This window comes from Littorina saxatilis, linkage group LG5 (assembly GCF_037325665.1).
Source record: "Littorina saxatilis isolate snail1 linkage group LG5, US_GU_Lsax_2.0, whole genome shotgun sequence".
NCBI lineage: Eukaryota > Metazoa > Mollusca > Gastropoda > Littorinimorpha > Littorinidae > Littorina > Littorina saxatilis.
Genome location: NC_090249.1, coordinates 38031646 through 38056377, shown reverse-complemented (window position 1 = coordinate 38056377; position 24732 = coordinate 38031646). Strand labels below are relative to the sequence as shown.

Genomic DNA, 24732 nt, shown 5'->3' with positions numbered 1-24732 from the left:
GTGACTTGGAATAATAGGCTGTGAAAAGTAGGATATGCGCCGAAATGGCTGCGATCTGCTGGTCGATGTGAATGCGTGATGTATTGTGTAAACAAGAAGGGCAAAGCCCATACGACTCACATGCTTGACCTTGACCTTTACATGACCTTGACCTTCAGGGTCAAGGTTTGTTTGTTTATTTGTTGCTTAACGTCCAGCCGACTACGCAGAGCCATATCAGGACGAGGAAGGGGGGGATGAAGGGGGCCACTTGTCAAGCGATTCCTGTTTACAAGGTCAAATAACTAAACCTAGCAATGACATCATACACTAAGAACTGCTTTACACATTTTTCCTACCAAAATACATGTGACCTTGACCCAAGGTCAAGGTCATCCAACACAAAGCTGTTAATTCAAGACATAGGAAGTACAATGGTGCTTATTGGCTCTTTCTACCATGAGATATGGTCACTTTTAGTGGTTCACTACCTTATTTTGGTCACATTTCATAAGGGTCAAAGTGACCTTGACCTTGATCATATGTGACCAAATGTGTCTCATGATGAAAGCATAACATGTGCCCCACATAATTTTTGAGTCACTTGAGAAAAAGTGACTCTATGTAATCGGTCAGTGTTAGTCTGTCCGGCCGGCCGTCCGTCCGGCCGTCCGGCCGGCCGTCCGTAGACACCACCTTAACGTTGGACTTTTCTCGGAAACTATCAAAGCGATCGGGCTCATATTTTGTTTAGTCGTGACCTCCAATGACCTCTACACTTTAACGATGGTTTCGTTGACCTTTGACCTTTTTCAAGGTCACAGGTCAGCGTCAAAGGAAAAATTAGACATTTTATATCTTTTCTCGGAAACTATCAAAGCGATCGGGCTCATATTTTGTTTAGTCGTGACCTCCAATGACCTCTACACTTTAACGATGGTTTCGTTGACCTTTGACCTTTTTCAAGGTCACAGGTCAGCGTCAAAGGAAAAATTAGACATTTTATATCTTTGACAAAGTTCATCGGATGTGATTGAAACTTTGTAGGATTATTCTTTACATCAAAGTATTTACATCTGTAGCCTTTTACGAACGTTATCAGAAAAACAAGGGAGATAACTAGCCTTTTCTGTTCGGCAACACACAACTTAACGTTGGGCTTTTCTCGGAAACTATAAAAGTGACCGGGCTCAAATTTTATGTGAACGTGACTCATTGTGTTGTGAATAGCAATTTCTTCCTGTCCATCTGATGCCTCATATAATATTCAGAACTGCGAAAGTGACTCGATCGAGCGTTTGCTCTTCTTGTTAAGTTTGAAACAGTTATCTTCCATAGTTCAGGGTCAAGGTCACTTCAAAATATGTATACAATCCAACTTTGAAGAGCTCCTGTGACCTTGACCTTGAAGCAAGGTAAACCAAACTGGTATCAAAAGATGGGGCTTACTTTGCCCTATATATCATATATAGGTGAGGTATTGAATCTCAAAAACTTCAGAGAAAATGGGAAAAATGTGAAAAATAGCTGTTTTTTAGGCAACATTTATGGCCCCTGCGACCTTGACCTTGAAGCAAGGTCAAGATGCTATGTATGTTTTTTGGGGCCTTGTCATCATACACCATCTTGCCAAATTTGGTACTGATAGACTGAATAGTGTCCAAGAAATATCCAACGTTAAAGTTTTCCGGACGGACGTCCGGACGGACGACTCGGGTGAGTACATAGACTCACTTTTGCTTCGCATGTGAGTCAAATATTCCATCTCACACGGCATAAATAGATCCCTGTGCCTTGAGTCCGAGTCTGGAGATATAAGACTTCATATAACAATAACAAACGTCATTCTGGGAACACTTTTGTGCTTGCTGTTTCCCCTGGAAGATTTTCAGAACATACATGTATACTTTCTAGCGACATCTTTTAGTTTTGACGTCAAAGATTTCACAAGGCTTTGGAAGAGATTGAGGTTCCATAAGACGTGACTTCAATTTTATTTAGGCACTTCGACTGCGGGACATTTGGAGGAAAAGACAGCAAGTACAGTGTGTAGGATCAACAGACTACTAAATGGCTTGCTGTGTCATATCAGGTTTACTCGTTGCTTTTTCAAATAATGTTAAAAAAACAATTCATGTAAATCATATGGGGTGTTATGAATGCAAGAGATTTAAATTGACTAAATTTTGCGATCTGGGGGCATAATCCCAACATGGGCCGGGCAGCCCATGGGCCTGCCAGTTTTCAGAGATTTTTTCCTTCAGCCTGACGATCATGACCAGAATGTTTCTGTAAATCACTTTTCAGCTAGATACAGGGGTTTCCACCTTTAATCACAATAAACTAGTGTTGATCAATGGTTTCTTTGTTCTGTGCAAGACTTCATCATGGTTGTCTTTTTACATTTAGTCAAGTTTTGACTAAATGTTTTAACGTAGAGGGGGGAATTGAGACGAGGGTTGTGGTGTATGTGTGTGTGTGTAGAGCGATTCAGACTAAACTACTGGACCGATCTTTATGAAATTTGACATGAGAGTTCCTGGGTATGAAATCCCCGAACGTTTTTTTCATTTTTTTGATAAATGTCTTTGATGACGTCATATCCGGCTTTTCGTGAAAGTTGAGGCGGCACTGTCACGCCCTCATTTTTCAACCAAATTGGTTGAAATTTTGGTCAAGTAATCTTCGACGAAGCCCGGACTTCGGTATTGCATTTCAGCTTGGTGGCTTAAAAATTAATTAATGACTTTGGTCATTAAAAATCTGAAAATTGTAAAAAAAAAATAAAAATTTATAAAACGATCCAAATTTACGTTCATCTTATTCTCCATCATTTTCTGATTCCAAAAACATATAAATATGTTATATTTGGATTAAAAACAAGCTCTGAAAATTAAATATAAAAAAATTATTATCAAAATTAAATTGTCGAAATCAATTTAAAAACACTTTCATCTTATTCCTTGTCGGTTCCTGATTCCAAAAACATATAGATATGATATGTTTGGATTAAAAACACGCTCAGAAAGTTAAAACAAAGAGAGGTACAGAAAAGCGTGCTATCCTTCTTAGCGCAACTACTACCCCGCTCTTCTTGTCAATTTCACTGCCTTTGTCATGAGCGGTGGACTGACGATGCTACGAGTATACGGTCTTGCTGAAAAATGGCATTGCGTTCAGTTTCATTCTGTGAGTTCGACAGCTACTTGACTAAATGTTGTATTTTCGCCTTACGCGACTTGTTTTTCATTCTGAGCAATTGTATGGATTATTTGGTAAAGCCTCATGATGTCCCAGCTTCGAGGTACCTGTCCCTAGTAATCCACCATCAGCTTCGCGATATTGAATTCCCAGCAACCAAGCAAGCAGGAGCGCAGCATTCACAAAGTGAAAAATACTGTAAATTTGTACCAAAGTTGAATGACGAGAAAAGTTTACTGGAAACCAAGACACAGATGAGAAGAATTGATGGTGTGGAAATACTCTGACAGGCACATCACACAACTATTTTCTAGTAAGTGCAATAGAGCCCCTCAGCAAAGATAAAGACCGTCTAGTTTGGGATACCAGCTCAGAATAACTAAATAATTGGAATGTTCATAAAAATGTGAAGGAAATGTTCAGCACAGGTGCATATAGTGTCTGAAGCCTCTGCTTGTAGATATGCTTTTGAAGCTAAACAAAAAAGAGTAGATCTTAGAAACCAAGGGCTCTAAATGAATACATACACAACATGAGTCTGAGCGAGTTACTCTTGTACATCTCGTGTAAATTTAGAGCACTTATGTCCCTTTGTTTCTCAGATCTTAAAATAGCGCTCTGCCTCATTTGCAAGTTTACCTACCGTTTCTTTTTGAAAAGGTGCGTTTTAAGCTGCATATCACAAATATGCGACTTGCAGTCGCAGAGAAGACTTTCCAAGTGTCAAAAAGATTCGAAAGGATTTTGTTTGCGAGCCCTTAGTGATAGGAACAGAAGCTTGACGCAATGAGGAGATAAGAATTTGAGCTGGCATCCCTGTCCAAAGTGCAAGAAGTCGGAGAAGAAGAGTCGGAGAAAGAAGAGAGTGCAGAACAGAAAGTTTATTGACCCTTATCCAGACATGTTCATGAAGCATCAGAAAGAAAGTGGCTACACGTACACACATATAGTATTAGTCACTACACATAGCAAAGCTAAAACATCTACATGAAAAAACATGAAACAGTTCCAGAAGAAGACATGAAGAGGAAACTGAATAAAAAATGGGGTTAACTTCCGCCACAAGTCAACTACAAGGAAAGAGAAAAACAACAGAAAATCCAACGCGGAAGATTGGAGGAAAAAAAGGGAGTACAAAGCAACAGAGAAAAAAGTATGTACAGGTCACAGTACAGAGCGTTGTCTGATTAGATTTTGTAGGGAAAATAAAGTGCCAAGCTCAGAAAGAGCAGTTGCAAGTAACGGAGCCCAGAGAAGTTTGATGTTAATCGCAACACAGTTCGGTCTGAAACTTTTATTACAAAATGGTATTTAATATCATACGATTGCGATATACAATTCATTTTTGTGTGTGTAAATCTGTCAACTGATACATTTTCAAAAATTTAAAAACAATCTGAGGCATGTCTTATGTGTAAATAAGGCTGCAACATCCTTGTAAAAAAATGTAAGGGTTTTGCAGACGCAATCAATAAATAAAAAGCTTTTCTAGTACATGAAAAACACACGTCCATAGCCTGGTTTTTCGTGTTGATCCCTCAGATAGGCACATTTAAAAAAAAGTCCCCTCTCCTTGTGGATTTCGGGGCCAGATCTCAAACCCCCTCGCTCCCACCGCTGGTGTACACACAGCTAAGCCTAGACACACCACACAGAGTTGTTGCTGAAGAACATTTGCATAAAAATCCCCTGAGGGCTTGACGTGATCTTTGCCAAATGTGCATCAACCTGTGGTGGGATGCGAGGTCATAAAACAATGGGCACGAAACGCACGACTGAAAACAACAGTGAGTAAAACACACTAGGCTACAGGTAACGATGGTGATGAGCGTATTTTTCTCTCAAGAAAACTTTTAGAGTGACATAATGACTGCGACGCCTCGCTTGTTTTTCAACAGACAACAGCTACAAAACAACTATCAAAACCTGACATAGTTAATACTAAAAACAACCGAAAACCATATAGTCGTACACACAAGTAAACTGTCAAGTCAAAGAAACTGTTGAAGTCGAGCAAGAACTTTTTGACACGGAAAACACTGGTTCAACGTCGACTGACACAAAGCCGTCAATTTGAGAGGGAAATGAAGATGCCCTAACCATTATGCTAGTCAAAGTTTCAGCTTTGTTTCAGATCAACCTTACCAGAAACAAGTGTTGGTCACAGAAGATGTCCAAGACAGTTGTCCAAGTTTGAAAGGAAAAATGTTGTTGGCACTAAGTTACTACATGAAACAGGCTCACGCGACTAGCTCGGTTCGCCCGTGTGACACCGCTGTAACGTACAAAAACACCTGATTGACAACAGTGTAAAAAACAAATGGACACCAAGAAGGTCAGACAGAATCATTTACAAAAGAGAGGAGAAAGATTTCTCCCCCAAAAGGTCTGCACAAGAACCTTGAAATAGCCCACAAAAGCTAAAACTCAAGCAGTCCCAGCTGGCTAATGTAACATAAAAAGTGAGGCATTCCATAAACACAGAGGGAACAATTTTATGCCCCGAAACAATGTTGTAATTGCTAGAGGTTCAAATCATAACCTCACTTTCATTAAAAAGTAGCTGATTCAACTCGCACTGGAAATCTGCAGTGTGAAAAACAAAACAAAAAGAATTTAATAGAACAAATACTTTGCAAATCAGAGCAAAGAAATTTACGTTATATTTTTTCCTTCCTGCCAAGGCAAACTCAGTGAATGTTTCTCTGCGCTAAAGCATAATTTCCACAGGGAATGGTGTGGAATGCTGATTTTCATGTCAATCATCTCATGATCTGACAAGGATGGTGCAAATTGAGTCTGCATTGGCATAGTTTAGCCACACAGCAACAGATACTGCTTTTAACTTCATGTGCCATCCTTTGTCAACAATGGGGGTAAAAATCCATTAAAAATTCCAAGGACCTCGACACGACCGAGTACACAACGAACACTACACATGATGAACAAGAATGTCATGCTCTTGGTTTAGCACGAGAAAATCCATGCAGAATTGTAGAAGAAAAGTTTGGGGGAAGGAGAGAGAGTTTAGATGATGGCTTGATCAAATTTACACAATTTCATTTCACACCCTGGTCGTCAAAAATCAACTTAACATTACAAAATATTGATGACTCACAAATGCAAAAATATATATCTAACTCCAGTATTTTTTTAAACACCCCTCCAAAACACTTTACAGATGAACATCAAACAAATAAAAATGACCAATGCATGGCTGAAATCACACACAACGACACACACCCACCCCTCCCAACCCTACATGTCATGTAAGCACGCCTGAGGTGCAAACGTTTACACAGGCGGCCAAAGTAGGGTACACATCATGTGCATCAAATTCTCTTGACCCTCCTAGCACAGCCCAGTTTGTTTTTTCAAGTGCTTCATTACTCCATCCATCTCCAAAATTCCTTGCAAAAATCACTGTCTTAATAAATGGATTTCTTGGGTCCTTAAGGGAACTTAACTAATGGGAACATCCTGCCACCTGCCCCAGTCTCAGCTGACCGAGCCAGAATTTCTGTGACAGTCTTGCCATCACCATCTCGAGTCAAGTTCTGCCAGCAGTTGAACACAAAGTCTGCTCCGTGCAACTTCATTTACAAATCCTTCTCTGCAACTCAGCACCTGCTTCCACGCTGTGTTTGCAACTACACACAGTGGAGGGTGGCAAAATCTCCAGCTTAGAAAGCCAAGACTCGGGCAGGCGGCGCTTGTGAATTTAATCCCACACTCTCTTACAGGTCATGCTTGTTCATCTCAACATTTTGCTTACCCCATAAAGTGCTCTTTACATGAACCAAAAAGTCTCCACGTCCCACTGTGCTGTTGCTGCCTTTTAACATACAGTCTCACACACTCCGTGTCTGGTTTGAAACTACCTCACGGTCCCAGGTTCGGGGACGTTACAAGAACAAAAAGCTGTCAACAGGATCGGGAGATCTACGTGTATACTTCCGAGGCCTCCTCCCCAATACAAAATGAAAACCATTTGGTCTGCACTAATAATGCACGTTCCCATTTGGTACTGATTTCATCGTATAAAAAATGTTTTCAAAAAACAATTCTCCCTCCTTAAGAAAACAAACAAAAATCCTTTGCACATTACAGATAACCGTGTTAAGTCTGAAAAATCTTCAAACCCGTAAACAAAATTGCAACGTAATAACTGGACGAATAACATTTGTTTAGAAACGATTTTTCCCCTGCCAAACTGGACACTGTAGAGATAAAATTTTCAAGCAAGAGCCATTTGATCTGGCAGCTACATGGTTTTTGCTTCTTGCTAATTATGAAAAGGGGGTCAATTACCTCTGGTGAAAACAGGGACAGATAACGAATGTTTTCATAGGATTACGGCAAGAGGTGTCAGCTGCACAGCTATAAAACAAAGGCACTTAAAACCCCAGCAGCGCTGACAACCTGTACCACCAGCGGGGCTTGCTGGAGGCGCCATCAAGACCACCGGGGCACACTACTCTTGCCACCGCACGGGGGCAGGCAACTCTTGCCTCTCCACAAGGAAAAATATACCACTGAGCTCATGAGGTGCAACTGTTCTCTTTAGTAACATTTCTGTTTGTTTCTGAACATTAATTTAAAAAAGTTTCTTTTGTTTAAAATCAACGATCCAATGGTGTAGCATGACAAGAAGCCTGTCCTTGTTATGGATGGTGAATGTTGTATCAAGGGTGCTGCTGCATCAGGACTGAGATGGCGACAGACAGGCAGGGGGGCGACAGTCTAGATGGTGGACTTGGAGAAGGACACCCTCAAGTGACTGTTCTCTCCCAGCTGCGTGTTGTGCATGCCCTGCAAACAAAACACAAACTATTAGTTCTTTGCTACAGTGTCAACCAATCTCATGTTCGCCCCATAGTCAACTAGCACAAAAGCTCTGCTATATATTTTCCATTCAATTCAACGGACTTAACATTTCTGATAACTTAATCCACTTCAAGAACGCAGAGCTGCCTTCAATACAAGCATCTTTCCTAGAGAAAATAAATAAAAAAAGTGTTGACCAATCTCATGCTCTGTCTAGTCAACCAGCACAAAAGCTCTGCTATATATATATTCCACTCAATTTCACAGACATAACATTTCTGATAATTTACTCCACTTCAAGAACGCAGAGCTGCCTTCAATACAAGAATCTTTCGTAGAGAAAATAAATCAAAGTGTTGCTGTCTCTTGAGATCTTGATACCAAAACCACATGAAAAAATGTGTTAGATGGAAGATGTGTTTTATGTAAAATGATGATGTGAACTTACTATCAAGGCGTGGATGGCTTCATCCACCGCGTTCATCTGGATCAGAGCCATTTTGCGGTCCTTCCTGTGGACAACACAAGCACATGAATCATTTGTGCACCCAAGTCTGTGCATGTAAAAAAACAACTACGAAATGTAAAATTGCAAATACTCTCTAGGTCCCTAGCATCATTTTCCTTAGCCCATCCTCACTGAACATCCCCCCCCCCCCCCCCCCCTTATAATTATGTGTTTATCTGGTTTCCATGCAATCACGAATGCACAGCATGAGACTCAACAGCATGAGGAGGAAAGAAAGAAAGGAAAGAAAACAAGAAGGGCAAAGCCCATACGACTCACATGCTTGACCTAAACCTAGCAATGACATCATACACTAAGAACTGCTTTACACATTTTTCCTACCAAAATACATGTGACCTTGACCCAAGGTCAAGGTCATGCAACACAAAGCTGTTAATTCAAGACATAGGAAGTACAATGGTGCTTATTGGCTTTTTCTACCATGAGATATGGTCACTTTTAGTGGTTCACTACCATATTTTGGTCACATTTCATAAGGGTCAAAGTGACCTTGACCTTGATCATATGTGACCAAATGTGTCTCATGATGAAAGCATAACATGTGCCCCACATAAGTTTTAAGTTTGAAACAGTTATCTTCCATAGTTCAGGGTCAAGGTCACTTCAAAATATGTATACAATCCAACTTTGAAGAGCTCCTGTGACCTTGACCTTGAAGCAAGGTAAACCAAACTGGTATCAAAAGATGGGGCTTACTTTGTCCTATATATCATATATAGGTGAGGTATTCAATCTCAAAAACTTCAGAGAAAATGGGAAAAATGTGAAAAATAGCTGTTTTTTAGACAACATCTATGGCCCCTGCGACCTTGACCTTGAAGCAAGGTCAAGATGCTATGTATGTTTTTTGGGGCCTTGTCATCATACACCATCTTGCCAAATTTGGTACTGATAGACTGAATAGTGTCCAAGAAATATCCAACGTTAAAGTTTTCCGGACGGCCGGACGGACGGACGTCCGGACGGACGGACGGACGGACGGACGGACGACTCGGGTGAGTACATAGACTCACTTTTGCTTCGCATGTGAGTCAAAAAACACCTTTTTTTTTAAAACAGTGTCCTGATCAAAAACAGATTTTACCTTGATAAATAAAATGAAAAACTTACTGGAAAAACTTGAATCCTTTGACAGTACCATAGTCGGTGAACCAGGTTTCAAGCTGTTCCTCGGTCACACTGGGTCTGTAAACAGAGGCAAAGGACATACATGAAAGCGGCTGTTTCAACATTCCATATGCAGTCTTTGAATGTTGCTTCTCTCCAACAGACAATAGGCTGCACCGAATATCAGGAGCACACATAAGTGACGAATGCATCTGGTACGTCCACAACCATCTTTAGTTATCTGCTGAACTCAGATCATACAATCCCAGCCCAATTCATAAACTCCATTTTGCACATCCGAACTTCTCAACATCCCTTCCCCAACCCCTTTTCAAACAGCAACCACAACAAACCATGAATGAAGCATAAAACTTGTTGCTCTTGTAGAAACGAATCACAAATCAGCATTTCTCCGAACATCTAATCAAGGACCACAGAAAGATACACCCGCTTTGAACCTTCTCTCATCAATCAAAGAAAATACCAGACCTGTTTACCCTAAACCCGAGGCAAGAGTACTTTACCAAAAAGTTAAGTGTATTTTTCAAAAAGTTGGTGTACTTTGCAAGCAAAGCCATATGGCTAGGGAAAATGTACGCGTGAGTGAAAACGTGTTTGTGTAAGAATAGCATGTCTTGTGAACACCTTCAGAATTTAACTCCTTCCAATACAACAGGGATAAAACAATTTTATTTACCTGTCAATTTATAGCATTATAACCAGTGTCTTCCAAACAGATTGATAATGAAAAGATGAAGTTCGTGAAATAACATCTGCGGTTGACAGTGGCAAGTTCAGTTTTACAATCATCTCAGAAAACATTACTTCAGCACGGACTACAGCCTTTTCTTCTGGCAGGATTTGCTTTGCGGGAATGAACTTCATAATTCCTTGGCAGCTTTCAGCGGATTTCTTTGCAGCAACCTTGTCCAGGTGAGTTTTGGAACTGCAGTGTCGTTCCATGTCATACAAGTTTCCCAGCATGGGCAACGGAGAAATCTAGCTGATTTACAATACTTGCAGTGTGCATGACTTTTTCCCATAGTAGACTCCACAATTCCTGGCTCTTTCTTATATTTCTCCAAGAAAATCTGCTGCTTCTGCTGTTTAGACTTGGTACAGTCATCCGAAACTGGCACATTTTACCGCTTCATTTTGCCACAATTGTCCAGACGATCGCAAGTGCCAACAACTGAACAAGGTTTCCACAGCTGAAGACTCGCTGTCATGGTTATCTCCCTTCGACCGAAACCGGTATCAGTTGTACCATCCCGTAATCAGCACACCAACACCGGAAAACGTATTCTAGACTTTTTCTTATGCGTATTTTGTGCGTGTGTCGCGTATTTGCGCACCGATAATAATTTGGCGTACAAAATACGCCCAAATCGTACTGGTAAACAGGTCTGAAATACTCACGGAATGTTGGACAGATGCAGAACAGCAGAGGGCGGGAAGATGTTCTGACAGTTCTTGGAGCCAGGGCGCTTGAATCTGTGCAGCGGCGAGTTGACAAAGTCCTTTGTCAGGCCAGCGTCCTGCTGTGAGAACCGACACAAAAGCACACACATAAAGGACAATATACTTGAAACCCCATTTTAAAACCCCTCTAGTTTTCCAGCTCTCCTCTTAACAACATCTGTATATGTACCTACATTTTAAAGACTCCCTCCCTTTGTAAAACTTAATTTTTGTCCCATTTCTTTAGGTCTTAAAGGAGGGGGTTCCACTGTACGCCTGAAGCACGATAATCATTTCTCAAGAGGTTAGCAAGGACTAGAGCTGTAGTAAGAAGAACAGCAAACATACACTCTCAATAAACAGTCAACTAGAACACTGAAATATTATCCTGGACATCACATCTTTTGCAATCCTACCTCATCCGTCTACAACAAAGTCTTCCCCGTATTCTATCCAACGCTAGCTGAAGCTCCAGATCTTATTACAATGTCATATCTCAGACGAAGGTATCCATAACAATGTGTGTAAAATTCTCTGTAATCTTTAGACTCGAACAAATACAACATTTTAAAAGATCGATTTGATTTCTTTTTTTCTTTCCCCCATTCTTTTAGATTTTCCCATGACTGTTTTGTTCTTGATGGCAGTCCCTGCAGAAATATAAAGCTGCAGAGCAGTAGAAAAATTGTGTCCTTACAGGCTGTCCCTCCTTGGGCATCTGTACGATGGCGTGGCGTGACTGGGCCACACGGATGTTTTTGCCCCACACTCGCACCTTGTCCAGGAAGGTGATAGCTGTCAACACAAACGGAGGAAAAATACATGTAGAAATCAACACACAAAAAGAGACAAAAAGTCTACTTGCTAATTTGCAATGTGTATGATTTGTGATAAATCACCGACATTCCGAATTGCAAAGCAGATTATCTCCCTTCAAATGTGGAGCACAACACCATACCCTTCTGATTTAAAGGATCAGTGAAATTGTCTGCTCATGATTTATGACATTCCAAGCTTTCTAACTTTCTTTCTTTATTTGGTGTTTAACGTCGTTTTCAACCACGAAGGTTATATCGCGACGGGGGAAGGGGGGAGATGGGATAGAGCCACTTGTCAATTCTTTCTTGTTCACAAAAGCACTAATCAAAAATTTGCTCCAGGGGCTTGCAACATAGCACAATATATGACCTTACTGGGAGAATGCAAGTTTCCAGTACAAAGGACTTAACATTTCTTACATACTGCTTGACTAAAATCTTAAGCTTTCTAACCTTTCTCAAATTTTCCCAACACAAAAATGTGCACCCCTTGGAACTCCGCCAAACCTCACCATCGTTAACTCTATCTCTCTCCCTTTTAGTCATTACATGCTTCTCTCTTACGCATACTTTCATTGAAATATTATGTAAGGTTAGAGAATGAGGCAATCCATTCAAGGAAGAATGAGTTACAAGGAAATAAATACCACCAGGGATCCAAGGGAAGAGCCTGTGGTAGGGGTCTTGGGGAAATGCATCCACAAGCTGAAGCATTTTGGTCTTGCAAATATGAATTTAACCCCCTCTGGTGAAAGATAAATTGTACATGTAAAAAAACCTAACTAATTTGTCCCTCCTACTTTTTTGTTTACTTTCGTGGAAATCCGCAAAATTGCGGAGATCTGGATTGCCTGGAGAATGCAATACATACCGAGTTGAGCCTGGTGCGGGTCAGCCATCTGGATGAGGGCGTTGTCCTTCTTGTTGAAGAGGATCTTCACGCGGTGCACGTCACCATACACACCTGGTTACGCCCAACAAACACACCGTTACTTGCTTTCCCTTGCACCACACTTTTTCAATGAATGTGGGAAAACCAGCTACACACCGTCACAAGATTATTCAAGACTGCTCTTCATTATTTGGAATCAAAAAATCCCGTTCAAGTCTTTTTCATTAGGTGTTGAAAGGATTTGTTCCTTAAAACTGTTGTTGATTCTTTACAATTAAAATTTCATGCCGTACAAACTGAACACTTATTCAGCAAACTTTTTTTTTTAATCAAAACGACACCCAATCCCTGTTTTTTTGCCAATGAAAAGCATTACAATTATTGATCAGTGGTGTTGAAAGGAAAGCTAGAAAGACAAACAGTGCGACTGGTTTTCTCACAAAAAACAGTGCAACAAGGTGATTGAAACACATTGCGTTATGCTTTAAAGTGTCAAGTGATCAGCACGTTCATCTTCTCCTCTACAAGATACAACAAATTATACAATACATTGACCTCAGAAATTTGTTGGGATAATTTCACTATTAGAGACTGAATAACAAGCACTGTCAAAGCACAGAAAAATGAAAACAGCAGTTACGTTTGAGCTTTGCATGAGGCACTTACTTTTGGCCGCTGAATCAAAACAAAGTCAGACAGGACAGTTCAAACAGCTTAAAGCGACTCGACTTCTTTGACAATTACAGATCAAACAGCTCTACAAATAGGATATTAAAATAACTTCTTTTTTTCCTTTTTTTTTTTAACAACTAGAGAAGAAACCAAGAGAGAAGAAAAGTGCGTTTAAACATACCAAAAAGGGTAAAGAGAGCGTCTGGCGTGACCTTCTATAGTAGAGCAACAGGATGAGAGGCAGAGCAAGAAGAGTTCAAGGTCAAGGTGAGTCCGAGCGAACGAGAGAGATTCCACGTGAGGGCACCAGCAGAGTGGGTGGGCGGGGAGAACAGGAGAGAGAAAAAAAATACAGAAACTCATTAGAGCCGCACACCTGCTGTACATCAAAAGAAAACAAGACATTTTTTGTTCTTCCTTCTCTCTCTCCGCCCCTTCCCTCCCTCCCTCCCTGTGAAAATAGGGTGCACTGCTGCGTTTCCACACAAGCAGTGACATCTTTTTCTGCCAAGAATAAACATGAGTGGCGGCTGTAATGCCTGACTGTTTGTTAAAACATACAGTACAGTACAGCACATCACAGAAGTACATGAAAATATATACATGTTGCTGAAAAAAAGTTGACAAACACCAAAGGACAGATGGGCTATAAGAACACAGCTAAGCTGTACAAAAGTCAAGATCTGATTACATTAGTTCATTAATCTGTACGTGGCAAGAGAGCTTGCTAGACTACCAGCAGTATTAACCACCAACTGCAAGAAGAAGGCAACGAATGACAGTAAAAACAAAAAAGATGACTGGTTTCCCCATGCGAATGGGCATGCAGTTAACGCAGAAAGGAAGGGAGATAAAACAGAGCAATTTCTCAACAACAACCCAAATCCCCATTAATATGAAGTTGCTGTAGTTTTAAATGGACAGAAAATATATGCTAGGGAAAGCTAAGCAAGTCCTCTTCTCACCCAAAACCACAGCAGTGATTTTTTTTTAAACCCCAAGCACCTCATGTTGTTTACCTAATATGTGAAATGGACATGGTGTGACTGAAACCTACAAACTTTACATCTTTTTTTTTTTTAAACCCACCAAAGCACCAAAGCATATCCTCTAAATCTCTGCCCCAAAATGAGTTTTTAAAATTTTTATATCAATCAAAACTGTTTATTTTTTTATTTGCTGTTAAATAATTCTGACATCATGCTTGTTTCTATTACACTGTTGACTAACTTGATTTGCTGAATGAGTGAATCCCTCACCACAACCAAAAGCTCAACAGTGCTTCTTTCAAATTAACCATCGCTCCAACATGATTACACGTCCATTTCTGTGAAGAGGAAGGTACTGTGGATTTCTTTTCTATGACAAGTTAATCTCCCTTTTTTTAATTCTTTCAAGCCCAACCACTATGGTTACTTTCTCTCATGCTCACTTCAGCCCTCCCCCCACCCCTCTTCTAATTTCAAATTCTTCCTCTGTTCAACCTCCCCTGTAGGCATAACAGAATAGTAACAGAAAGATGTTAAAACTAAATTTTATAACAATATATATATACATTTTGAGCAACTTCAAACAAACAAAATACTTTCTCTGATTACAAGTGCAAAGCAATCCATCACAACAAAAGTGCAAATGAAACTGTCAACCATATTCTTGATTATTGCTTGAATAAACAAGAAAAAAGTAACTTTTTAAACTGCATCAGTCCGAGTACAAACTTGTAGGCAAAGTGGTTTCTCTTTCAGCTAAGTGAAGCGACTATTCAAGACATATAGACAGAGAGCACTGTTGAAAATGAAGGCAGGTCACAAGAGTAATTATACAGTAAAACCTCTGCTTTAACACCCTCCGTTTTAACTTAAGACCCTGTTTCCCCAAAATGTACGTAATAAACCCATACCTTAATAAAGTCTGTCAATTTACATCTATTTCAAGCTTCCCTCCTTTGTAAGAGACCTGATTTTCTCACGATTTCTGGAGGTCTTACAACAGAGGTTTTACTGTAACAAAGGGACCAGCATTTTAAGCAAGAAACAAATCTTTACAGCAAACTCTATAGAGAGACTGCAACATTGTACCACAGAGCCTCCAAGTCTGCACGGAGTGCAACTCAACTCATCTCCTGCTGCACAAACCACCATTCTCTTTTGTTTCAATACAAATTACAATCCAATTCAGGCATGGGAACAGAAGCTAAAAACATCTAACGCAGGGAGAGAGCAGACAATTTCCTCTGCGCTCTTAGCTTCAAATTCAACTGTATCTGAAGTTACCCAACTATATTTCCGTATCAAGTATTCAGACATTTTCTGAGTTGATCAGCAGGCAGAGGTCTAGTTTGTGCACTCATAAAAGCATGGGTGCACAGAAAATTATATAAACTATAACTAAAATCACTTGGTACTTAAGAAAAATACTTGGGCAGAATTTTCTAATCATCTGAAACCCTTTTTTAATCACCTAAAATTTGTCTACAACAACAAATCTGCAAAAATTCAATAGTTCCCATGCCTGAATCATGTTTGCACTACCGCTGTAAAATGTTTCAAAGCCATCCACCCATCACCATAGCTCCAGTATCCCTCTTTTATCTGTCACCAAATTATCAAAATTCTCAGCAAGGTGGTTTGTGCAAGCGGCAAAAGCAACGCTGCAATGTGGGTGGGGTTTAGTGGCAGGTTATGCAGCAGGAACAAGGGGGGCCTGCAGAGGGGGAGAGGGTGGGGGCCTCACAAACCTCCTCATCCAGGTTGGACACAAGGATGACACTGCTGCCGGCTTGTTGCGGCATCTGCATGCCCATTCTGGTGGCAGTGGCGCCAAAAGCTCCGGGGTTGCCCATTCCAAATCCGCCCATGGGCATTCCGCCTGCAACAGATACAACAGGACAGTGAGTTGTCGGCTAACACACACCGTTTCCAGCACCATCCAGGGGGGTCCGCTTCAGAGTAGAGTTTGCTCCATCACAGCTCAGCTACACCAGTCCATGTACATGGCAGCCAACGGCTTTAGCAATGGGTGCATGTGGGTCATGAACATTCTGCCTGAAAATGTCACAGCCATCATTATCTTAGGATGATTGTTATTAGTACTTCCACCATTTTTTTTATTCCATTTTTGGCTCACGTAAGTGTAGCCTATGCGATCGTAACTTTGTCTGTCTGTGCGTGTGTGTGTGTGTGTGTGCGTGTGTGCGTGTGTATGTCTGTGGTAGAAACTTTAACATTTCGTCATTTGAAGACGTCACATTATGGCGTAAGAGGGTTAGACGTCACGCGAAGGAATTACTGAAAGTCTCGGTCATTTTGGCTCATTATTTTGAGCGGGCCGAGACTAGTTGGAAGGCACTATGGCGGAAAAGAGAGTTATCTTTTCATGTCTTGGCGTCTCAAATCTTATTAGTCAGAAAGCGCATGCACGTAGTCTCGACCAGCGCGTGGTGTGCTTCTTTCTGAGTACTTTACGTCACAAATTGTACTTTACGTACTTGATGATGACGTAAGTTAATTGTATGTGTTCTATTTCGTTGACTGAGCACGGCCGGGACCAGTTGGCGTGAGCGCTGGGATTTCGAGTTTCATTCGACATGTCAATGCATCGCAGTATGAAATAATACAGGTAGGAGGTTAGTCGATATCGACCAAAGTCGATAAGTGCATTCTTCACTATGGTATTGAGTCTGATTTCGTCGTCCATCTTGAATCAAAAAGCACTCTTCTTACAAAAACAAAAAAAAACTTCGTTGCGAGCTACGGCGAAGCTTCGCATGTCAAAACTTGAGAAGCGATGTTGGGGTCAAAGTACCACGCCGTAGCTGCGGGTTTTTGGTATTAAGACTTTGCGAAGCTTCGTGTAGTCGACTACGGGCTCAATTAAGGACAGGCTTAAGTAGGCTAGATCTAGATCTAGTGTCTCGCTTTCTTGCACAGTGTCACCTATGCTTATGTGTGTGTGTGTGTGTATGTGTGACTGAGTGATTGAGTTTGCGTTACCGTTTGTCGATTTCTTACGTGAGCCTTGAAGGCTTCGCCTCTTGTTTTTATTATGATTATTCACCGATTCAGAACATTATTTTGTTTCAGTACACTGTCTGCCAAAATGCTTATCAGCATCTGGCATAGCCACCTGCACCCATGCCTTCAAACTACAAAACTAGTCCATGTAACACCGTTCAATACATAAACAATCAAAAATCTTGTTAATCCATATTCCATGATACCAAAATTAACAACGAAATTTATAATCAACTGAATAAAATTTAAAAATAAATAAAAGAAAAGAACTGACAAAAGATTTATCATTGCTATATGCATAGAGCTGCAAAAGTACCAGCACTTGCTGGCAGCACACACCCAAAGCAGATCTTCCAACCAGGAGAAAAGATACACAGTAACACCAAACACTCAAGAATTGTTATCAAGAACATCAAGGGCACACCAAAACATACTGAAAGGCATCAAAACCTGGAAAGGAGAATCTTCTGCCTGAATTAAAGACCTACATTTTATAACTGTTCAGATTAATAGATACAAAAAATACATGAAATTCAAATTAAATTCAAATAAAAAATAAATTAAAAATAATAATTAAAAAAAAAACATTCCCCTCAAAAAGGTTGTGCGGTTGGTATCCTCATTAAAATGCATTTACATCATTATCCCGTCTTACTATTCTCAAATTGCATATAAACTCCTGAAACGTCTTCCCTGTAAAAAGTTGAACTGCTTTACTTTTTTTGAGTCTCTATCCAAAAGAAGAAAACAGACTTATCTCCAAACATGAAATAGTACAATGTGCACATCTGTAAATAAATTTCCCAGGTTGGTTTTTTTATTAAAAAATAAATAAATAATTAAATCAAATTAAATAAATAGTGCATCCAAATCGATTTGATCAACAGATATGATTTTGCAAGGTGTTAAAAGTATCTTCTTCCTCCCTACAAATCACTCCCAAGCCAAAGAACTACAAGAAGTGAAATCTTCTCTACTTGCTTTGAGGGCAGGCAAATGTTAATGAAGCCTACTGCTAGGCATACTCTTCATCTTTTATTATTTTTGCCTGTAGAGAGGCCACATGAGATTCGGTACAGAAGAACAGAATGAGAGAAGAACAAGCTAAGTACAAAAGGTAAAATCCATAAAAACAATGTTCAGTCAGATGTGCATGCCCTTTACTCTCAAGTTGCCAAATACTGTACTGTAACAATCAACCTTTCTTTTAGTTATCTTTTACTTTCCACTTCGCGTACTAAAAAAAAAATTCAGCAGTTTTGCTATAAAGCAAAATGATATACTTTTTGTGTACCATCAAAGACATGTAAATCTCATTCTACACTTTGACTTCTGTCTTCTTGTCGTAAAGGGAGTTGACTGAATATTGTTGATAGAAACCAGGGCTCAAAACATGTCAGAAAGAATACAAGCAGAGTAGTTGTGGCTAGAATGATTCGGATTTCAAAGCACAATTCAAAATCCCATACTTCTTTCACAAAATGTTTTGTTTCATATTTTATTAAAGCTGAATTGCGATGTTTTGAGCCCTGTTCACAAGAAGAGCAAAATATGAATGCTATGCTGACAGGAGACACAGCCCTGAGGAAGGAAGAAAAAGATATCATGAATGAGTGTTAAAACTAAAAGTATCTAATTTTCTACAAGAACAGTTAAGCACCTCTTGTCAAGCCATACAATTATAAAATCCCCGATAAAACCAATCCTTTTCTTCAAAATACCCCCCCGCACATTTTGATTGTGCTCAAAGATGAATTCAGTGAACTCCTTAAAAGCTTCATTGTTGTTTTTGTCCTCTCTTGTCTATTTCCCGTTCCCCTGGAAGTATGGTGAAACAATTATTCCCCACAGTTTTTAGCATAAATGAACGCTTCACCGCAATGCGAGACTGCTTGTTTTGAGAAACAGCAAACAATCTGTGTGAAAAACTGTTAAGTTACAGACCCTTTAACTGAAAGTTTTTTTTTTTTTTTTTTTTTTACAGAATTCCCACAGCCCTCCCATATTTTCATTCCCAGTTTATGATTTTGTTTTAACCATACTACTTTTGAAGTAATGTTCTCAATGCCAGAAGTTGCATCTACAGATGAAGAAACTGAAAAGAGTCAAGAGAAAACGCTGAAAGTCACGCACAGTCATCTGATCACACAGAACTCAACTCAAACCATTCCAACCATCTCAAACGCAGTCGCATGCGTCAATGTTATTTTATCTTCAAGATCAAACAACAGACGCATCCTTGAGCATGTTAACAGGTTTGAAATGAATAAGCAACTGTCTCCAAGTGGATCAAATGCACTAAGAATAAGGATAACGCCAACCAGATTCTTTTTTCATTCACAAATAAAATCTTTCATCTGATTTTTGTTAACCACAGTTTTGGGCTCATGGGGCCAAAATATCAGCTGAGATGCTTCAAAGTTAACTGCAAAATAGCCAATCCTCCCTATCTTTCAAGGAAGAATGTGCCATTAAACTCAAAAAATTTAAAAACAAAAAAAAGATTGTTTACACTGAAAGTTTCTTTTCTTGCATGACATTCTCCTACCCCCCTGGTTAGCGCTAAGAGAAGGTGCAGCCAAATGGCGCGAGAGAGAGGAACAAGGGTCAGTCAAAGTCAAGACGTCGGCTTCAGGCAACTGAGCAGAGCAACAGTAGGAGCTGCAAGAGACAAGACGAGGCAACAGACTGGCGATATTATCAGACGCGCAGGAAGGGAGGAGGCAACCTGGCAAACAGGCCGCCAGCACAGAACAATAATTATTTCAGACCAAAAAAAAAGAGAAGTTTTAAAACAAAGAGAGATAATAAGTGGAGGAGGCTCGAGTTTGTCTCCCGCAGCGTGCAGTGGCGGCACTCACCTGGCAGCCCGAAGGCATGTGCTAGAACAAGAAAGACAAGGCACAAGTCAGACGCATAAAATGACATGACATGACACCATATCACAATGACAGAAAGGCAGTAACAACAGGCCGAAGGCTTTTGGGATCACAAATCCACCAAGTTGCTGTAGCGCTGTTTGACTCGGCTAAGGAGGCTAAATCAGATCTAAACACAGACTGGTATAACTTCAAGAAAAGCAAAAAACAGTTTCAAGACGTTAAACCAGTCAGCTAAAAGCGATTTTGCTCCATATTCTTCAGAAAGCCACTTCGCCACTGCAGTGGCAATACAAGTTACCGTTGCAAACAGCTTTCAGCTTTCTTTTCCAAATTTCCAATCTTAAAATACAGCAAGACAGCAACTTGTTTTCATCCATGGTCACTTAATAGCCCTCGTAGCCAGAGCGACGACAATTTTCATAATGGTGTCAGAAAGCTTTAACGGCACTCACACGGCTCCAGTGCTGTGCTTCATAATTCACCATCATGTACCTTGACACACACTAAGAGTTACGTCACAAGACGCACTAGAGGCAAAGCACACTGAGGCCTGTGGGACTACATACCGGTGCACAATATACAAGGTGGACCCAGTCCTGTCGTCAGCACTACAAAAATGTGGCATGCAAAAATCCAGGTCCAGTATTAGCTACTGTGTTATCTATCCTGTTAGAGTTCAAGTTATCCGTAATGCTTCAGCAAATTCTTCTCCCTCTTCATCATCTTCATTTAAAAAAGGAGCAAACGAGCTGCAATTCAGGACACAGCTCTTGTCCATGACTAATTAAGTTTCAAACTTAATTTACTTTCAAACCCAAGTCAATTTTTGAACATTTTCTACACAAGATTATTTATCTTCTCTTTCTTTCTTTCAGTCATTTCCCCCTTTTCTCTTCCTCTGTTTCCAAAACAAAATGAAGAGGGTCTACTTTTAACCTGCTGCAAGAGTTTCCCACTCCTTGCTTCACCTTCCATCAATTCATTGGTTTTTCAGTCCTTTTTTGTGATCTCCACATCATCTGTTTTCTCCTTTCTGATGAAATCTCAACATAACACACATGGAAAATAATCCAACTTAAAAGTGAAGCAACTAAACGTTGCCACATAAAAAAAGAAGCTAGGGTTAAGAGAAGAAGATGGGTGAAACGGATAGCTCATGAGGGGAGACAAGCAAGGAAGCAGCCGAGGGCAGCGGGAGAGCGAGCATTACCTCCCTGGGCGTGGAGGGGTGACATCGCAGCAAGGCCCGGCATTCCAGCAAAAGGGGAAGGCACCATCCCCGGCATACCTTTAAGCACAGGGGCAGAGAGCACTAGCAATGTTATTCACAGGTCGTCATCGGCCAATGTCCACAGCTTCAGAAGATGGAAGCCAGTGGAGGAAGGAAGAAATGAATGAATGAAGAATGGAAGGAGGGACAGCCGAGCGAGCAGGTGAGCAGAAAAGCCAAGTCAGGTAAAAAAGACAACGACATGTCGGAAGGATTTCTAAAGTGAGCATGTTTCACAACCGCCTGCCTGCGATTCCAAAATGACAGCTTTTCTTTCATGATGAGGAAGCATCATGTCTACACAACTGACACTGCAGGAAGAGACAGCGACACACAGAAACAAGGAGCGAAACAAATTCTCAACATACATGACTGCCGTAAACTACTGCTGCAGTCATGCTGTGCCAAAGGGCAGGTATGGCAGCCATCACCCAGATTACATGACATATTGGTACAAATAGCATGCCAGAGGGGGGGGGGATCACTAAAATACATTTCTATTCAGCACATTACAAGCAGTGTGTCAAAGTACATGAAGTCTTGATCAGATCTTTTTCCCCAATTCCTTGAAATACATAATATTAAAATACGGCAACTTGATCAACTGCACACAAAAGCTAGTGTAAATCTTCCCAATTTAACGCCAGTGGGAAAAATAACCTTGGTGAGGTGTCTAAAAATAGTGTAAGAACAAATGCAAAACCCATTTCACGCAACAAAGTCTAGAGCTGACCAAATCAACCAAATCTTGAATTTTGTAGCAGGTTGGAAAATGTTACCTCATGTCTTTGTTTAAAAAAAAATTTTGAAGAAAATAAACAAAGTAAAAATCAAGTAAGCAACAACCAAAAATCTGCATTTAGTTTTGAAAGAATACTGCCAAAAACCAAAAGAACTTCGGTGGAAATAAGAGCCCCTGTTAAGGGCAGGTGGGCCAGTGCAAAATTGACCAAATCGTTCAAAACACTGTTTTGGGTATTTTAGCAGATTATGTTTCCATAACATACCTATCATCCATGTGTGTCCGTGTTTTTGTCAAAAGTGTCCTATTTATCTGTCAATAAAGACAAAATGTGAACATGTGTGGCATTGATTGTCTTCTGTAGTAGATATTCCCCCGCCAAAAAATGTCTCATTTCAAAGGCTAGTTACGGCTTTGTCCTCAGCAAAACAGTGCATTCACGACATACGAAACTGCGCAGCAGCTCTTGACCTATAACATGACATCAGTGTTTTGATGAATGTTCCATTCACTCAGCCACTTGTCCGTTGCAAAGGCAGCAATCGTAATCGAACGGAAATGTCCTTATTTGGAAGGTACTCGACATCCATTGGTTCGTTTCATAAACCGAAATCGGGAACCAGTTTACTTTGTGAGTGCGCATGCTCAGCTTACGAATTTTGCATACGGAAACTACCGAAGAGACTCTCGGCCATGACGGGAACACCCGAAGTTCACTCGGTTTTACAACATCCTGGTTACACATCAAACGATCGGTGACAACCGAAAGCGAATTTTTCCTTGAGAAACAACCTTTGATACGATAACAATGGCTCGAAATAAGAAAGAGGACAATGTCTTTATTAGTTCGGTTAGCAACGACAAGTAGTTCCGCTGGTACTAGGCCAAAGTTTGGATTCTGTCGGTGTTTCCGATACAGAGGAAAGCTTTGATCTCCACGCAGATCCACAGGACGCCATTTCCGAACACGCCATGCAGCACACTTTTTACGTCTCGGCACTGGCTTGCTTTGCGCTGAATTTGAGTCAGTTTCTGTGCAGTATCTCCTCGACAAGCAAGTTGAGCATTTGCTACGCAAAAAAAACCAAAAACAGGAGAAAGTATCCAACATCAGTCAGATTATCAGTAATGTTTGCTGGGCCTGCCATTTCCCGAACGAAACTGGATCAGCAACTGTTTGTATCAATCTGCACTTTCGTAAATTCCGTCACTGTCTTGACGAACTGTGTCATTTTCTTCACCGCGATACACAGTTCATTGCGAAGAGCTTCCTCAGTAAATCGTTCAGATTCCACGTACGATTTGTTGTCAAAAAACAACTCAAACGAAAGTTTCAAACTCATCATCCTCCATCTTTCTTGTCGAAGCACCAAAGTACTGTATCGATGTAAAAACAAAAGCAGAAAACTTCGAGGAAACCAACAAATCGTCGGAGATAACGGAAGGAAATAAGTCTCGTCCTGGCTCAAGTAAGTTACCGTTAAAAATACCGTTATTCTTGCATGCAAATACAAACGAGAATCGGGTCATTGATACACGTTCAGCGCTGGGGCAGTATCCCCATGCTGGTTGACAGAGGGAAAGAAGGGATGGACGCATAAATTCTCTGCTGGCGTGCTAAAGGCTAAGTAGTTTGCAATTCAAATAAACTAAGCTGTTCATTCATAACACAGTTTTGTCCTTGTGTGTATGTTTCAATAGTGTTTCTGTGGTGTTCAATCTTCAATGTCGTTTTTCTCAGTTCAGCCATTTTGCCTACGGTTACGTCTTGGGTTACGCGATTTCTCTGGCTGTAATTTAGCTAGAGCAATATTTTCTTTTGTAGTTTGTGCAGAATATAACATTCTGGGGGATTACGAAGGGATTTTGCTGAAATGTTATTATAGTCATATCCAGATTATTTCAAAAAATAATTTCGCAAGCGTTACCCTAAAGTTTGACAGTTGTAACAAAGAAGTGTTCCTAACTCCAAATATAAATATAATAAACAAAATCTGCTTCGTAATCCCCTAGAGCATACCCAGAAGGATAAAATAAAACAATAATTAGAAGTGTGACAATCACATCTGATGAAAATCCGTGTATCTCCTGTACTCCACTTTTGTCTGTATTTTGACTGTTTTTGTCGCGTAAAACAAAAACCAGCAACCGAAAATACAAAAAGTGACTATTCTTTGTCATCATTTGTTCATTTCTTTCATAAAATAACATTCAGACACAATAAAACATTCAAAATTGAAAAAAAGGTAGTGCACTGGCCCACCTCCCCTTAAGCCAAATTTTCAGTGCATCACACGTAAAATGAAGGGGATGTGAGAAAAACCTTTAACTGTTAACAT

General features: G+C 40.3%; 1 protein-coding gene across 17 annotated transcripts in view; it reads right to left on the bottom strand.

The window, feature by feature from the left end:
* Nucleotides 1-4046: 4046 nt before the first annotated feature.
* LOC138967066 (polypyrimidine tract-binding protein 2-like) overlaps nucleotides 4047-24732 on the bottom strand; it is a 97099-nt gene continuing 76413 nt past the window's right edge. For 12 of the 17 annotated variants that reach the window (XM_070339539.1, XM_070339528.1, XM_070339533.1 and 9 more), the window contains 10 exons: nucleotides 21592-21669; nucleotides 20361-20381; nucleotides 16224-16354; nucleotides 13668-13701; nucleotides 12794-12886; nucleotides 11802-11899; nucleotides 11063-11184; nucleotides 9647-9721; nucleotides 8456-8519; nucleotides 4047-7992 (listed from right to left, as the gene is read on the bottom strand). In XM_070339539.1, coding sequence (XP_070195640.1) covers nucleotides 7924-7992; nucleotides 8456-8519; nucleotides 9647-9721; nucleotides 11063-11184; nucleotides 11802-11899; nucleotides 12794-12886; nucleotides 13668-13701; nucleotides 16224-16354; nucleotides 20361-20381; nucleotides 21592-21669 — 785 coding nt within the window. In that variant the 3' untranslated portion in view covers nucleotides 4047-7923. The remainder of the gene's footprint in view (nucleotides 7993-8455; nucleotides 8520-9646; nucleotides 9722-11062; nucleotides 11185-11801; nucleotides 11900-12793; nucleotides 12887-13667; nucleotides 13702-16223; nucleotides 16355-20360; nucleotides 20382-21591; nucleotides 21670-24732) is intronic. The other 5 variants (XM_070339529.1, XM_070339546.1, XM_070339532.1 and 2 more) reach the window with 4 other exon arrangements.